The 19,343-nt window shown below is 30.7% G+C and overlaps 1 protein-coding gene across 2 annotated transcripts; it reads left to right on the top strand.

Annotated features, from left to right (window-relative positions):
- Window positions 1-7,832: 7,832 nt before the first annotated feature.
- Window positions 7,833-13,961, top strand: LOC120078365 (putative O-methyltransferase 3). 2 transcript variants are annotated; one of them, XM_090314030.1, is made up of 3 exons: window positions 7,833-8,169; window positions 11,641-12,398; window positions 13,473-13,961. In XM_090314030.1, the coding sequence occupies exons 2-3, from the start codon at window positions 11,649-11,651 to the stop codon at window positions 13,770-13,772; spliced, it is 1,050 nt and encodes a 349-aa protein (XP_090170156.1). In that variant the 5' UTR covers window positions 7,833-8,169; window positions 11,641-11,648; the 3' UTR covers window positions 13,773-13,961. The 2 variants fall into 2 exon arrangements, with proteins under 2 accessions (XP_090170156.1, XP_038888557.2); XM_039032629.2 differs by lacking the exon at window positions 7,833-8,169 and having other exon boundaries at window positions 11,604-12,398.
- The last annotated feature ends 5,382 nt before the right edge of the window (window positions 13,962-19,343 follow it).

Genomic DNA, 19,343 nt, shown 5'->3' with positions numbered 1-19,343 from the left:
ATTTGGGAGAAAATATTTTTTTCCAGAATTAAAAAAATAGATTAAGCATGTTGTGGAAAAACAAAGTATAGAGACAAGAAATTAACCTTTGAAGAACAGTCTTCTGAACTTCTCTTGGTCTTAATGAATTTCACAACACGAACTGATGCGAACAAGACACCACCAATAGAATCTTCTTTACTATTCTCTTGGACAAAGAGGTTTGTGAGAACCTTGAGAAAGAAAAGGGAATGCCATTGAGAGGAAGGTGAGAGGTTTCTTTTGTTTCTATAAAAATGCAGAGTACCACCCATTCAGATCTCATCCCAATATCTCCTTTCCCTACTCCACTCCCTTGCAACTGCAACAATAGAGGTATTTAATTAGATCAAAATTAATTAATTAATTAATCATTAATTATCTTATGTATTAATTAAATCTTATTTAAGGTATATATGAATCACATTCTATATATATTCTCTCATAACCTATAATTGTTTGGGAAATTTTGATAAACTTTTATTAACGTTTATCAGTGATAGACTTATATCATTATACTATCAATGATAGACTTCTATCAGTTTTTATCATTGGTAGACAATGATAGACTTCTATCAATCTCTATTAATAGTAGATTTCTATCAGTTTCAATCACTATTAGTATTCTATCAACATCTATCAATAGTGATAGAATTGTTAGAATTCTATCAGCATCTATCAATGATAGACACTGATAAAATTCTATCAGTATCTATTAGTGATAAACTTGTATCAGTTTCTATCACTGATAGTATTAATGATAGACGACTATCAATTTCTACAGCTAATAGACCCTTATAGACTTCAATCAGTCTCTATCAAAGAAGATTAAATTTTACTACACTTAATAATTTATTTCATTAAATGAAAAACATTAATTCATTATCCTCATATCATATCAATTATATCATATATTAATTAAATTATATATGATATAATTGATATGATGTATTAGATACATTAATTGGAGGAATTAATATAATATGATTTATATAAAATACAATAACATAGACAAAGAACTATGGTTTGTATGTTTCATATGATGAAATATTAAAAAAAATAGGTTATAAATATAATATGATAAGTTGGTTATCATATTTATTTATAATATAATAATTATATGATAATTAATTCTTTTTCTTTAATAACCAATAGAGTGAGAGGTTATTGGAAGTTATGGTAACTGTGAGATAAAAGGAAAATCGTTTCCCAAAATTTAGTAGTTGATTCATTTGGAAGTAGATCTCACATAAAAGTCTATCGAGTAAAAGCGTTATACTAAACGATAACATAGAGAGTCTAAACGATCGAGTTCCGAGTTTACTATACGATAGTTACTCGATACTCGTTGCTCGACGATCGAGTAGCAAAGTTTGTACAATAGGCTTCTTCTTACTAAACGATCGAGTATCTAGTCTATACGATAGACTCCATCCATCTCCCACTTACTCGATCGTCTTCCTCCTTCATTCCTTTATCCAAAGTCACACAGAGTCCACAACTCTTGGATTCTCACACTGAGAATACCAAGGTAACTCTTGTGGTGGTATTCTAATTCCCTTCGAGGTTTGAGGATCGAGTTGGACTCGATAGTGATCGAGGATTCTTCAGTTCATGTTGATGGCTGTTTTGATTGTTGCGTTCGAGTACTTCGTTGGACGCATTGGAGATTGATCGAGGGATGCTTGAAGAAAGAGTTCTTCAAAGGTTTGCATACTTTATCCCTTGTTCATTCTTTTAAAGAAGCATGCTTGTAATTTACTGAATTATGTATAATCTGTTCTTGTAAGCTGTAATGTGTTTATGTTCTTTCTCAATAGGATTTGGAACAATCTGCTTTCGCTGACTGGATCTCTATGTTTAGATTTCCTTCACAGATTATAATGATTAGTACAAGAATTTTATTGTTCTAAGCCTAATTGATACAGTAAGATGGTATCTGAACTTCGAGCATTGAGTACAATTTGGATGAAATTATGAAGCAATAGGGGAAATGTGGCCTTGTTAAACTTGGTACGTTTTAAGTACTTTGTTAAACATAATCCTAATCTTTAAAACAACATTGATGTCTTACTTCACTATAGATATGCAATGGAGATTGCATTTTTAGACATTATTTCCTAAAAAATGTTTGAGAAACAATATTGGATTATGAAAGTATTGTAAAACTAGTTTATGACACTTGAGTTTTTGGGTAAGTTGAGACAATTGTGTCAAAACAAACATTTGATAAAATAAATGTTCCAAAATACACCTAAATGTGAGTAGTCATTGAGGAGTTTACAAATGGCTTTTTGGACAATCCAAAATAAAATGATATATTTATGTGAGAAATACTAGTTTCATTTGGAAAGTCAAAATGAAGGGTTGCAGACGTGTAAAATGATCAAGTTGTGTTGATGAATTAGTTCCAAGTAAAACCACGTAATAATTAACAAATGTTGTTAATCTTTTATTTTCATTTGAACGTCAATTTCTAATTGTCAAACATATAAGTTTTCATCGTAGTGGGAGAGTTATGAGATAACTCAACATTTGCAAAGGCTTACTTGAAGTCTCCATTGTCATATGAGATGACAAGATGAAAAATTATAAACCTTAAAGTAGTGGGAGAATTATGCTATACTCAATCTCTACTATGGCTTATTGGAAGTCAAAATTTTCATAATGGATAACAAAAATTGAAGGAATTTGACAAAGAGACATTATGTCAAAGTCATAAAATTTGAAATGAAGTAGTGTACTTAATTTGAGTAAGTTTTGGTAGATTTTCATTGATGGGGTCAAATTCAAAGGATATAAATGGTGTTACAAAATGAAGACTTGAAAGTGTATCACTTGGAGATCGAGATCTTCAAGGTAAGACTCTTGGTGTTAAGTGAAAGTCGACGCTAGAACTGTTTGGTAAAAATAGATTGCATGTCAATTTCTTAACTAGTTTCTATGATAGAGTCTTTATGCATTATTTGATTCATTGTTTCATCTGAGATATGTAAAAATATTTTATGAAAATAAGTTCAATGTATCTACATAAATTGAAGTAGGGTTGCAAAATTGGGATGTGCATTTGAGAAATGAATTTCACAATTAGGAAATTTGAGAATAAGGGTTTGATATAGTATCACAACCCATGACTTTGAATAATGACGATGTTCTTGTACATACAATAAAATGAAGGGTAGGTATTTATATGTTTTATTTTGATATTTACTCATTATGAATGAGTAGAAATCAATATGAAGGTTTGACTGTTTAACCAGTTTCAAATAGTTGATTTAAAGTTTTTATTTTTTTATTTATTTTTATTTTTTATATTAAAAGTCCACATGAAGATGTTTAGTACATGATCTTAAATTTGTCTCGTGCATCTTATATTTACAAAATTGTTATTTAATGTTCGATACAACAACTTCAGATGGAATGGTAATGTACCATTGTACAATGAAGTTGATATGTCTAAGGGAAAAGTTTCCTAAGATACCTAAAATGTTGAGGGAATATAAATCTTACATGAGACCTTAATTGACATTTAATATACAATTGGTATGTTAATTCAGATGAATCGATGGTATGAAAATTGAATTTAAAATATTAAAACTTTCGTATAATGAGAAGTTAGTATATAAAGTTTAATATTTGATCCTTTACGGGATACACTATTTCATACTGGATTTAGAGAAGTCCATGTTTTATTCTAAGTGGTGTCAATTGGACTATGAGGCAATAATTTTGCTTGTGAAGCAATAATTTGCATAGTCAAGTATATCCTTAAATATCTGCAAGTTGTTTCAGATATAACTTAGTCTATCAACTTTATGAGATATTGTGGTGCAAGGACTAAGTGTGAGGACATATGTAAACACTAAGTTATAGGAGTACAACAAAATGAGATAAACATTTTGGTGGTGACCAGATAGTTCTTATTGACATGACAATTTGAATTATATAAAACGATTCTCTAGGCTAAAGTGTGAGAGGATCTTCTAGACTGTCTAGGACTACAAGACATGTCTCTAGTGTGTTAGAGCAAGTGGGAGAGCATGTTGGGTATAGAGTATGCCCTAGGATTACATGTCTCATTGGCTTATGTCTCACCAATTTTAGTGCAAGTGAAAGATTGTTGGAATGTATGCCCTAAAGTCTCATAGCTATATGTTATTTGAATCAATGGTTGACTATTTTATATATGCAATAATCTATTAAAGAAAAATCGAAGGTTATTTTATGTAGATAAAACATGTATGTGGTGACATACAAATAAATCATGTATAAGTAATAACCTAAATGATCTATGTAAATGGATAAGGTTGTATTACGAAATCGACAATTAAATAACACAAAAAGGAACGTAGAGATAGAAAACATCAGCACACAGATATACGTGGTTCACTAACGGTGTGTTAGCTACGTCCACGGGCAAAGGGAGAATAATATTATTAGGGAGAATGTTTTCAGAAAAATTATATCAAACGATACCTCTAGGGTTAGAGAGTTTATATAGCACACTACTCTAAACCCTAGGATCATAATCGTAAATAACTACAAATATTAAATATGTTAAATACGAATTCTAAATAGGTTTTGGGGGTTGTTCGAAGCACCAACAAATTCAAGGTATTCCAACAGGTTGGGTGCCTTATCTTGGTGACACTATAGGTACGACCCATTGTTGGGGTTGATGCCCTAAATCTCGTAGGGTTCTATAGTTTGTAAACGCTTATATGAATAAACATTTTGTTATTTATAATATATGATATTTTATTCACTTCAGTCTATGAAATATTTGATATTTTAGTTGCATTAACCATAAACCAATAAACTACGATCCATGGTTATCGCTGTAACTTAAACACGTATATGGAGACATACAAGTGGATCGTGTTTTAAGTGATAACCTAAATGGTCTGTAGTATATGAATAAGGCTGGATACCTTATCTTGGTGACACTACGAGTATGGCCCGCTTTGTAAGTGTTACAAATGTTGTAAAATGCTACAAATAATCTGATCCTGATTATTCATGTATTAGACATGCGAGCGAGGATATTCTATACAAAGAAGTTTGTATAAGACTAGACCATGAAATGTTTATTCTTGTAATATAACGCCATTCATAATTGAGACTTTCATTTCATTAGGATGACCATAGGTAACATGACTTTAATCCTGAGTGAGTTGTGAACTCCTGCCCATGAGGGCGGTCCTTTGGGGATTCGTCTGATTGGGCAGCTGGGAACTCAACTACACAAGATGAAATCACTCCTTCCCCGAAGTAGGGGTAAGTAGATAAATTTCTCCCTTAAGGGTTGATTTTGTGTCTTGAACAATGTGGCGCCACACCCTCTCTTGGCCCAAGAGGGGTTTAGTCATAATAGGACTATGATCTATAGTTCATTAGAGGGATCAGTGGTACTTAATGAGTTAGATATAACTACAGGGGCAAAACGGTAATTTGCCCTAGTTGTATTTATGAGCGATTTGTGAAGGATCATCGTATTGTTGATTGATTATATCCAATGGACACAAAAATATATCTGTAGTGCGAAGAGTGCAGTTGTCGATCTTTAGTGAAGTACTCGACAGTTAACGGACCGTCGATAACGTGATTAAAAAATTTAGTCAATTATTCACGTACCATTGGAGCTTCAAGCTATTAGTCCATAAGGTCCCCTTGGTAGCTCAATGAATTCAAGTTGAGAATCAGTTTTTGGGTTAATTTGAAATGTTAAAATTAATAAGAGGGAGTTTGATTATATATGATATAATTAAATTAATTAAATTATATATATGATATAATTGATATAATGTATTTGATATATTATTATTTGATTGGAGGAACTAATATTTGAATATGATTCAAATATAACTTCTATGAATTAGATTCATAGTTATTAAATTTAATGTAAATATGATTTATATTAAATGCCATAAAATAAAGAAAAAGAACTATGGTTTATATATTGTATATGATGCAATATTAAAACTATAGGTTATAAATATAATATGATAAGTTAGTTATCATATTTATTTATATTTATTAATTATTTGATAATTAAAAATATTTTTCACAATAACCACCCTTAGTGGGTAGTTGCACAGTTTTATGACAATTTTTGGATAAAATGAAATTTGATTTCAAAATCTCATATCTCATATTATTAGCAATCGAGTTACTACATGATAGCTTCAAAGAGCCTAGACGATCGAGTATCTAGTATGTGCGATAGACTTCATCTTCTATGCGATAGTGTTATTTCGTTTACTCGATCGTCTTCCTTCTCCACTTAAAATCCTAACAAACCAAAATAAGCCATAGCCCACCACTCCTAGATTCTCACACCGAGAATACCAAGGTAATCTAGTGGTAGTGTCTAGTTTGTTTGAGGATGAGTTTTTGTTCGTTGTTGTTCGAGGGAGATCGTCTTGCTCGTTGCATCTGTGTTTGATCGAGGGATTTACTTGAAGAAGTGTTCTTCGAAGGTATAATCCCTTATCCTTTGTTTTTCATTTCGAAAGCATGCTTTAACTTAGTTTATAATGCATAATCTGTTCTATATGACTATAAATGTATGAGTTCTTTCACAATGGAGTTTGGACGATCCGCTTCTACTCAAAGGTCCTCTATAATTAGAGTTCCTTAATCCACCTTGTAACTGTTACAATTGTTGTAAACTGCTAGAAACGATTTGATCCTAATCGTTCATGTGGAGACATGTGAGTGGGGGTATGCTATACACTCTTGCTTATGAGGGTGGTCCTCTAATCTACATGGGTGAAAGTAGTCACTAACTCAATATGCCTACCATTTTGGGAATTCATCTGAGTGGGGAGCTAGGAACTGAACTGCACAAGATGGAATTCACCCATTCCCGTTTTTAGGGTAAGTCGATGAATTTCTCTCTTGAAAGCTAATTTTGAGCCTTGAACAATGAGGGCCCCTACCATCTCATTGGCTAGAGAGGGGTCTAGTCATAGTGAGATTATGTTAATTGTTCATTAGAAGAATCTATAGTACTTAAAGAGTTAGATGTAACTATAGAGGTAAAACGGTAATTTTGACCTAGCTGTACATATGAGCAATTTGTGAAGTGTCAACGCATCGTTGATTGGTTATATCCAATGGACACAGAAATATACCTACAACGCAAAGAATGCAGTTGTCGGTCTTTAGTTGAGTGACCAATAGTTTATGAATGTTCATTAATTTAATTAAAGAGTTTAATAAATTAATCTCGTATTATTGGAGTTTCTAAAATGATGGTCCATAAGGTCCCTTTGTTAGCTCAATAAAGATTAATTAGAATAAAATAATTTTGGATTAATTTGAATGGTTCAAATTAATTAAAGGGAATTAATTGTATGAGATACAATTAATATAATGTATGCTAATACATTATTCTATAAAGTTTAATGAGAGAGATAAATATTTGAATATGATTCAAATATTTATTATATGAATAAGATTTATATAGAAATTATATGTTAAAAATTAATATGAATATGATCATATTAAAACTATATAGTTTGATGTGAGATGTTGTTATTTGAATATGATTCAAACATTAATTATATGAATGTGATCTATATAAAAACTATAGGTTAATGTTAATATGAATATGATTCATATTAAAACTACGTTATATGAGAGACTATAAACTATAGGTTATATTAGGTTATATTATATGTGATATAATATAAACTATAGGTTATATATTATATATGATATAATATATAGTTGGATTGTAATTATATTAATTGCAATATAATTAAAGTTTGAAAAATATCTCCTTAAGAGTTATTTCTCGTTGTAGAGAGGGAATTATGAGATAATTCCTTCATCTCTCATATGGAAGTGGAGAAGGTAGGGTGTGGTTAATGTGAAACTGTGAAGAGGAATTTTTCTTTTCGTTCTGCAATTTTGAATCATCTCCTTTCTTTGTCAAATTTCCTCTCAAGAACACTCTCTCCCTTTAACGAAAATCAAGGCAAGCTCAGAACTCTATTGTGATTCTCACCTTGAGAATAGCAAGGTAACTTTTTTGGTTGTGTTCTTCTTAGAGAGGTTGCTGCATTCGTGCTTGAAGTGTTTGAGCAGAGAACAAGAGATCGTGACTACCAGAGGGGAAGACGAGAAGATTGAGTATCTTCAAAGGTAAGTTTTCTAATCTTCCCCTTCCTCTAAGTTTTGTGTAGTATGCTTTATATATTGTTTATCCTCTCTGTTTTGTTTTTCTCTAATTTAAGTTATTCCAAAAAAAAAAAAAAGATTCACTGACATAAGCGATCGCTCACTTCCACAATAGGAATTCGATTCCTTTCGGTTACAAATTGTTTAATCACTATAATTAAAATTACTCATATGTCCAAAGGGACAAAACACAAAATCAAAAGTTTCTACTCTTAAGCCACTTTTAGATAATACAAATAGATAGGTTTGAGACACAATTTAATAAAATTTAAAGTTTAGAGTAAAAATAAATGAACTTGACAAGTTAAGAGTTAAAATTTATATAACAATATGTTAAATAGGTATAAATCCTATTTTGGTCATGAACTTTGAATCTTATTCTATTTTAGTCTCTAAACCTTAAAAACATCTATTTTATATTTCTTGAACTTTAAAAAAAAGTGCTTATTTTTTGTCCATGTCGTTAGGATTCATTTAACTTTTTAATAGAAGGTTGAGGTGATTTATATATTTTGTTTCTTATACGGGTAGCATTTATTTGCAGTTTCTTAGTTTATTTTACCTTGATCTGGGATGTTTTGTTCTTGGGTTAAAAAGTTCTCATAATAAATAAAGTGGAGAAGAGTACATAGAAAATAAAATATTGATGATTGAGAAAAAAAACTTTTATATGAAAAATAGACAGATGTCTACAAAATGTCTTCTACACTAATATGCCCATTTTGTTATATTTGATTCAACTCTATTTTTTTTTTCTAATTTACTTGGAGATTCCAATTGATGTAGCATTTTTTTTGTTGATATAAAAAACAGTAGGACTTAAATCACTTTTATATATATATATATATATATATAAGAAGTATACTTTTTTTTTTTTGTTGACATAAACGATCTATAGCTAGAAAATAAATATAAGCCATCAAAAAATATAAGCCACCTCAATTTCCTGTTAAATGTTAATGGAATCAAAACGACAGGATCCAAAATAAACATTTTTTAAAAAACTCAGAGACTAAAATAAATATTTTTGAAAGTTTAGTGATGAAAATAGAATAAAATTCAAAGTACACAGACCAAAATAGAATTTAAACCTATTAAGTAATACTCAATTTAATTTATAAATACATTATTTGTTTTCTTCCATTTAATTAAGTATTCTCTTATTTTTGTTTCTATATACAAAAATTCGTAATGCAAACACTTTATGATATTAATTATTATCCTACAAATCTAAACACATACATTAATTACATTCAAATTTCATATTTTGAAATCTTTTATGTTTAATGTTATATGAAATAAACAATATATGCGTTTAAATGAGTGAGGAAAGTGAGAAAGATATGTATTAGAAAGAGAAAGATAAATGAGAAAAAATAGTTTTGAAATAAACATATTCTAGAGACATTTACTGTTATATGCTTAAGAAAAATTATTCTGTTGTACATAAGCTGTTTAAGTTGGTTAAATTTTTGTTTAAAAACAACTAATTTGTTGACTATTTTCTTACCTAAGTAGTTGAACCCATAGGAAGTTGATGCTCATAAATACTCACATAGAGATATTACATCTATCTATTAATGCATCATATCAGATTTAAGTAAGTTTATTTTTAATACAAATGAGCAAAAATGGCAATGATTAGATGGATATATATGTATGTGATGACCAAATTCATCTGAATTTCTTTTAATATTTTCATGGTTAAACTGTTTACGGAAACCGAAAGTTTGAGAATACGAATAATGTCAAATATTTATGTGGACAAAAAAAAAAATTCATTGTACTGTATACAAACGATGGGAACTTCCTTTAATGGTATGAGCTAGCCTAACTACTTTTTTATGATATAATATAAAAAACCAATAACATGAATGTTGTTGATGGGAAAATCTAGTAAAAGAGACACACCTAACCTCCACGTGCCACCAGCAAAATAATCAGAATAATAATACACAGACTGCTTGTGCTTAAATAAGTTTTTACTTTTCAACAAAAGGTGACTACCATTTTTTATAGGAAGAGAAGATGAACTTACTTTCTATAAAATTTTGATGATGTATATATGGTGAGACTAAACTCAAAAAGATTAGATTGATTTAGTCAAATTCGTATACAACATCGCTAAATAAAATTGCCCTGAAGGAGAATATATGGGAAAATTAAACACCCATAGTGATATGTCTTGAGCCATTATAAGTTGCGCTTCGAAATTATTAATTGCAATATGTGAACTCAACTTTGTTGTCTTAAGCTCATCTCTTACCCCATTAACAGGTTACTGAGCTTGGTCTAAGCTGGCTTGAGCTTGGCCAACTCGACGAGTGAAATAGATTCGATAGAGGGTAACATGCGTACAAAGAGAGTAGGCACGAAACCGGTTACAATGTATTTGACTCTATACTCCTTCGTGACAGCATATTTTTTTTATAATATTCAAATTTTCCAACCAACGCGCTTTGTAGATTTTTCAAGGTTTTACCAAATAGTTGACCACCCCAATTTATTTGGTTGAAATGAATGAGGTCTTCAACTGTCTGGATAAATAAGTATCCCAAAAAAAAGAACCCTTAAATAATTCCATATTAAATTCAATTGCACTCTCAAAACGGCTTTAAAATTATTCTGACCAATGTTTAAAAGTAAATTTTCAGCTTTTTTTCTTCTTCTTCTTCTTTTTTCTTTTTTCAATGTCAACGGAGGAATTATTATGTGGATATTCAAGTACGGCAGATTTAAGGTTTTATCAACCACGCCCCAATCATAATCTACTTTGTTACATTCATCTACGTCCCAATTTATTTTTGGGACTAATTACAATTTCAGTCCTAAGATCCCATTTCGTAATTATATTATTTTTTATTTTTAAAAATTACACGTATTTTCTCTCCATTTTTTTTTGAAAATTATTTAAATATTTCTTAATGAAAATAGTTGAATTTTAGCTAAATTTTAAAAATAGAAACAAATTTTTAAAAACTATTATTTTAGTTTTCAAAATTTTACTTAGTTTTATACACCATTAATTAAAAAAAAAAGAACAAACAGATAACAAACAAAGAGATTTAGAGATAGAAATAATTTCTATAGATTTAATTTTTAAAAATAAAAATCAAATGATTATCGACGGGTCTAAAATTTTAGTTTTATGTTTATTTAGCTTGTAAATTTTCAAAATTATTTAATATGAATAGATGCCTAAACTCTTGAATGGTGCGCTATTAGATATTCATAAACTTTAAAAAGGGCATCAAATATTTTTCAACTTTCAATGCTATGTTCATTGATTTATTGGACTTTAAAATGCATCTTAATAGAACCTTAGCATTCAATTTTATTTGGTGTTGGTAATATAAATAGGAGGACCTGACCACCTTAACTTAGTACACATAATTATTCTGTCTTTCTTTGGTTGTGTGAATATGGATTCTGAAGGTGCAAAGATGTGGCCGGTAGTTGCCGGCGACGAGTTGCTGGAAGCTGAAGGTCACATATGGAATCACATCTTCAACTTCATAAATTCAATGTCTCTCAAATGCGCCATTCAACTTGGGATTCCAGACGCCATCCATCGTCATGGCCCCAGCCCTATGGCCCTTTCTCTTCTTGTTTCATCCCTCAAACTTCATCCTAATAAAACCCAATTCATATATCGCTTGATGCGTTTGTTGACTCATTCCGGCTTCTTTGCTCTAAAAAAAGAAGGATATATGCTTACCAATTTATCTCGTCTTCTTCTTAAAGACAACCCTTGTAGTGTAACTCCTTTCCTACTTACCATGCTCAAACCAACCCTCACGGAAACATGGCAGTTCCTTTCAGCCTGGTTCCAAACTAATGACCACACGCCATTTGAGGCGACTCACGGAATACCGTTTTGGGAGTACATGAAGAGTAAGCCAAGAGATCGGGAGGCTTTTAACACAAGCATGGCGAATGATGCGAGGTTGGTGGTGAGTGTGTTATTGGAGAAATATAAATGTGTTTTTGAGGGAATTGGGTCGTTGGTTGATGTTGGTGGTGGGACTGGAACTATGGCCAAAGTTATTGCAATGGCTTTTCCACAAATTGAATGCACTGTGCTTGATCTTCCTCATGTTGTGGTTAACTTGAAAGCAGATCAACCAAATTTGACATACGTTGAAGGTGATATGTTTAAGGTGATACCTCCCGCTGATGCTCTTCTCTTGAAGGTAAAATTTAAGTTCTATTGTTATCTACAATCGTTTGAAGGATTGATATATTACTAACAAAGAAAAATACTTGAGTGCATTCTCGACTACACCTATCTTTTTATTATCCACTTAACCATACACAACCGTAAAAAATATTTATTTTTTCATAAGAAAAAGATTTTATCATGTGAAAAATTATAATTTGAGAATTGAGTTTAATAGGGATAAAATGGGTGGAACCTAGATATATTCATGTATTTTTCTTAATAAAAAGTACTTAGTTTGGTTGTCTCTATTGGGAATGCGACCAAAGTTCCACATTGGTTAGATAAGAGAAGGATCATGAGTATACAAGTGATAATGATTATCTCTATTGGTATGAGATCTTTTGGGGTGAAACCAAAAGCAAAGCTATGAACTTTATTCTCAAAGTGGACAATATTATACCATTGTAGAGTAAAAACTTTTGATGAAATGGTTGAATATGATTAGATGCATGTTGTTAAAAAGGGCAACACATAACTATTTGGTGTTAGCTTGGCTATAACTATTTTTTTTCTTTCTTTCTTTCCTTTTTTTAATCTAGAATAGCCAAAACAAGAAAAGAAATTAAAATAATAATATTTAAAAAATTCGTCATTTGGAATCATGTCGTTGGGTTGAACTACCAAAAAACGATTAAACCTAAGATAACCGCCAAAGTATTAGAATTTTGAAGCCCAATTTTGAGTTAGCTTTTTATTTTTTTCACTTAAGTTGAAGTTGAAGCAAGTCCACGTATCCTCAAATAATACCCTGATTATTTTATATGTACAAATGCAACTCGATCTTGTACCTATTCTTTTTTTATCAATGAAGTCCATGATTGTCGAGGTATAATTATATATTAAAAATGTGTAAATTTAGTTCAGATATCTTGATGCATCTACTAAATCCACTGCTTCGACTTTTCAAAAAAAAAATATATATATATATATATATATACATGCAACTCTTATTATTATGATTGCATGCATCATTTTCTTCCATCTTGTCTAATTTTTTTTTATTTGTATTGCTAAATAATAAGATATTTGTGGTGTGACAAAATAGTGGATGTTACATGGTTGGAGTGATGAAGAATGTGTGAAGATTCTGAAGAATTGCAAAACAGCCATAACGAGCAATGGTCACAAAGGAAAAGTGATTGTAATTGATATGGTGGTCGACAATAAAAGAGATGAGAACTCGATCAAAACTCAACTTTTCTTCGACATGTTGATGATGATTCTTGCTGGTGGAAAAGAGAGAGAAGAAGAGGAGTGGGCTCAATTGATCAAAGAAGCTGGATTTGGTGGCTACAACATTATCCCAATTATGGGCTTAAGGTCTATTATAGAGATTTACCCATAATAATCTCTTTTAATCAATGGCACATATATACAATGTCTCGGGGTGAATTTAAATAAACTATTTCTATGAATGAAGTATTTGTGAACCTAGTTTGTATTATAATATGGGAATTTGTTATGAATATGTATTAGTTTGGGGGAAAAGAACCTGGGGAAAAGTTTATAAGAAAAATACTTGTGTCCAACCACAGTTAATTACTGGGGAAGCTTTCTTTTTCTTTTTTTTTAAAATTGTATTTGATTTTGTTTTTTTACTATGTTATTAGAGCAGATTACCCAATGCATTAAGATAATGCCAACACCAATATATTTTTACTGACATTTCATAGATGTTTCAAAACTTTCATCATAATAGAAATATGAGTTATTTAGAATAATCTTGAATGAGAGCATATAGGATTGAAGGAGAAATAAAAATAAATTATCTAAACGTTTAAAGCAATTAATTTGTTTTAATTGGGCCATACTATTTAGAATTAATTTATTAGTTACAATTACCTCGAAACAATTTATTATGTTTTTTTAGCAGGATGCAAATTGATTGATTAGAACTAGCAACTTATACTTAATGTCATCCTATTCATAATTAGTTACATAAAATTTATTTTAAATATGAACCTAATTTAACCATAATTAACATGTACTCCTTCTAAGTTAGGAATTTAACTCTTTACCGCTCATGTTTGTTGTACCAAAAAGGTAGGTGGAGCAATGTTGTAATTTTGATCTCTTAGTTGATGATATTTGGCTTAACCAATTTATTTATGTTCAAGTATCACTTGAGATTTAAATACTTTGGTTAAACCTAATTTGTGTAAATATATTAATTATAGGAGATTTTCAAAAATAAAAAAAAATAAGAAAAAAATATTTACACGAATAAAAAAACTTTATAACCAAATTGGATTACCATTACAGCCCAAATAAAAGGACAAAAAAGCCCTTCAAACACCAAACACATGTGTGAAACTTAAGCCCAGAATTCACCCACTCGTAAAAAACTCATCGGAAACTCCTCCTCCTCCTCCATTTATAGTTTTGTTGTTAGTTCAAAAATATTAATTAGAATGACAATGATTGATAATGGAAGGCCAAGTGATAGATCAAGTGATAGAATACTATCATCAACTATTACAAGTAGATACTAATAGTTGTCTATCACTGTCTATCTGTGATAGACAATGAAAGTTTTCTATCACTATCTATCAGTGATAACATGTAATAGACTACTATTAGTAGTTTATCAAGAGATAATGTATTTGTTCATAATTTTGTTGCCATCAACTATACATTAGACATTGTTATTAAATATGAAAATTTTGTTGCTTTTAGATAGTTGTGATAGATATTGTCATCACTATCAATAAAAATACACACTGGTGATAGACTATGATAGACTACTATCACTTGCCTATCAATAAATAATCATTTTATTATTGCTAGTTGTTGGTAGTTTTTTTTTTAATCTTTTTCTTTTGGATAATTTATGATACATGCACTAGACATCGTTAATTCTTTTGCTTTTAGATAGTTGTGATAAACATTATTATTAGAGTCTATCACAGATAGAAGCTGATAGAAGTCTATCAACGTCGATCAGTGATAGAAATGTTAGCATAACTACTTTATATCTATGTTGAATAGATAAACCATATGATCATATATGCCAAAATTTCAAGAATGTATACATACTGGATTCCATTGACGAAATGATGATGGCTCTAAAGTGGCTATTGTCTTCCTTCAACCAAAACTCAGAATGCCCTTAATGGGATCTCCCTCTAGATGGGATTCAAGAAAGATTGAGTGCTTATTGTTTTAGTATATAAGGGACTATAGCCCTAAGATCTTTTTATAACTAGTTCAATTAGGATTCCCAATAAACCCTAATTAACTAGGAATTAGATTCTACCCATTACGTTTATAATCAAATAGGAATCTAGGGCCTTAATTAATTAGATCACATAATATGACCCAATATAATAAAATAACCTAATGTGATAAATTACTAATCCACATACATAGGTCATACTTTAATTAAACATATTATTATTTAAATATGTCTAACAATCTCCCATTTGGGCTATGTCTGTGTACTTGATATAATTAAATCACTTAAACTTTAAGCGCGCATAAACGATTTATTTCAATAATAGAATTCCCCTTTAGTTTAATCTAATCCATCTCCTGTATTAGCACGAAATCAAGGCAGTTTTCGTCACTACCCTTGTAACTAAACCTTCCTTGATCACCAATTTCAATACATTCAATGACATAGATCATGTATTGGTGGATAGCATGGAAACTACTTACAAAATGATCTAGATCATGCCTATTTCTAACTGGTCAAAATTCCTTGGTAAGATCATTATTAAAAACTTTATGCTAAACTGCATTTTCTAAACTACATGCATGATAAACAACTTTAGATAATAAAACATAAACTATCAACTTTATTCTATATAGAAAATAAACAATATAAGGTCAAAGAACATCCTCAATAACAAACTCACACTAAACCATGGAATAAGAAAAGTAACTAACACCATTGTGAGCAACATGCCCATGAAAAACTTTAGGTGATAGACCTTTAGTTAATGGATCTGCCACCATAGAGTTTGTTCCTATTTATTCTATCGAAATTTGACCATTTTGAACTCTTTCTTTAACAACTAGAAACTTCACGTGTACATGCTTTGACTTCGTATTGCTTTTGTTGTTGTTAGAATACATAACTGCCGACTTATTGTTACAAAATAATTTGAGTAATCTTTCTATGCCAACCACTATTCGTAGTCTAGTGACAAAATTTCACAACCATATTCCATGATTGGATGCCTCATAATATGCTATAAACTCTGCAGCCATAGTAGAAGATGCCATAAGTATTTGTTCAATACTTTTCCAAGATACAACTCCTCTAGCCAACATGAAGATATAGCCTGATGTGGATCGTAAAGTGTCTTGGTATCCAGCATAATCAGAATTAGAATACCCAATGATCTCAAAACTTCTGAACTTTGATAAGTAAACATATAATCTTTTATTTTCTGTAAATACCTCATAACCTGTTTGGTTGCTTTCCAATGATCCATTCTCAGGTTGCTCAAGTATCTGCTTAACACTTCAACTATGAACGCAATACCTATTGGGTTGTATGTCTTAAAACACGTAGTTTTGTAAACAGTAAACATATATGAAGTTTATTCAGACAACTGTTGTTGATTGTTTAATAACTCTAAATCCAATAAACTACGAACCCTTGGCTATTGTCATGAATACTTGGACTTTATGTGGAGACATAAACTTGATCAAGTTCGAGTAAAATAGCCTAAACCATCTATAATACTTGGATTAGTTTGGGTACCTATTCTTGGAGATACTATTGAATATGGCCCGCTTTATGATTGTTAAAAATATTATAAAGTTTCATAAACAATGTGATCAGTTCGTTCATGTAGAGACATGTGAGCAGGGGTGTTCTACATGATGAAATTGTGTAAAATAGATTACAAAATAATCACTCTTACGTATTAACACCGTTTACTGTTAACACTGGTTAATTTCACTCCTTGATGACCTAAGTAACTTGATCTTGATCCTATGTTGTCGATGAACTCCTTTTTATTCGTGAATGTCCGTTGATCTACATAGATGAGGGTAAGCCCAACATCACTGCTCAATATGCCTCCCATTTCAGGGATAAGACTGGGTAGATGGTTGGAGACGTAGAATTTGTAAAATGGAATTCACTCCTACCCATTTTAGGGATTGTAGAAAGGTTGTTTCCTTAAGGGTTGATCCTGAGTCTTGAACAAGGGGCTTTATCCTCTCGTTAACCTGAGAGGGAATGGATTTAGTGATTAAGATCCTAAATCAATTTTTCATTAGATGGAATGTGATACTTCAGGAGAAAAGATGTAACTCAGGATTATTTCGATATTTTACCTAGATGAGGTTACGAACAATCTGTGAAGGATCAACTTATTGATGACAGTTATATCAAATGGACACATAATATATCTATAGTGAATAGAGTGCAACTACAAGCTATAGTGGACAATCCTGTTAGTTAACGAATGTTGATTAACTAGGTTAAAGAGTTTGACCGGTTAGTCTCGGATCGTTGGAGCCCATTATCTGTAGGTTCATCGGGTCTCTTGCTAGGTCACCGTGGACAAAATTGAAAAACTAGGTAAAGTGAGAATTTGAAATGTTCAAATTCGGTCTTAAGAAAAATTTGTATTTTATATGAGATATAATTTACAATTATATAATTAATTGATTAATTAATTGTGTTTGAGAATATTCTTGTTTATTAGCATGTAAGTGTTTTTTAAACTTGATTAATGTGATTAATCAAAGCTAAGTCTCATAAACAATTTAATATGTGATATTAAATTTATTTTTTTAAATATTATCTAAATTATGAAAAAAAAAACTTGATTTTTTAAAATTATTTTTAGCTAGTGGAAAGATAAAATCTAATTGTTGTATTTTCCCACTTAGTGGACTTTGAAGTGGTACTTCCCATGCTTGATACCCAGAGATTATATTCTAGTAGAGTTTGAGGTGGAAGACATGCAATATGAGATTTGCATGTGTTTTCTCTATAAATGGCTTTTTTTTTTTCAAATTTCAAAGACTAATGCTTCCATAAATTTTGCCCTAAACTCTTCCACCTAAACTCTCTTTTACTCTCCTTTTTTCTATTGTGAAATTCCCTTATTTTCACTAACAAAACAGTCCCACAATCATGTTCTTAAATTGAAGAATATCGAGAATTTACCATTGGTGGTGTCGTTCGTGCACGAGAGAGAAAGTTTGCGGTGGAGCCTTCAAATGTTGTATTTTCTATCCCTTTTGCATGCTTATTCCTGTTTTATTGCAATTAGAACGTTGTCGATTTCATCTCTTCCGCTGTGCATGTGTTCTTTATTATCCATCAATATCTAGATGCGTACATACTTGGGCATACATTAGGCTTCCAACAACCGATGCATATGGAACCTTCTGCATCTCCTTAGATTCGAGTACACTCTTGGGGCATTGACCTAAATGAAATTTATCAACTTTAGCGGCTAGGGTATCTCCTGCTGCATAATCTTTCGTGTGAAATCTACTCAAAATCTTTTCAATGTAGTTCTTTTGTGAAAATCACAATACACCTTGAGAACAATCTTGCAGTATTTCAATTCATACTACAAAAGAAGCATCACCAAGATCTTTCATCTCAAAATTCTTTTTAAGAAACCTCTCAGTGTCATGCAATAAACCTACATCAATACTTGCTATGAGTATGTCATTGACATATAACACCAGAAAGATAGATTTACTCCCACTGAACTTGTGATATACACAACCTTTCACTATATTCACCTTAAAACTAAAAGAGGTAATTACTTTATGGAATTTGTAATACTATTGACGAGAGGCTTCCTTGAGAGCATAAATAGATTTCTTCAATTTACACAACATAGCTTTGAATTACCAGACACAATTTTTTTTCTTATTGCACCATATAAATCGTCTCATCAACGTTCCCATTGAGAAATGTAGTTTTTACATCCAT

Source organism: Benincasa hispida, chromosome 5, assembly GCF_027475165.1.
Source record: "Benincasa hispida cultivar pf3 chromosome 5, pf3_genome.v1.1, whole genome shotgun sequence".
In the NCBI taxonomy this organism is placed as follows: domain Eukaryota; kingdom Viridiplantae; phylum Streptophyta; class Magnoliopsida; order Cucurbitales; family Cucurbitaceae; genus Benincasa; species Benincasa hispida.
This window is presented reverse-complemented; position numbering and strand designations above follow the sequence as displayed.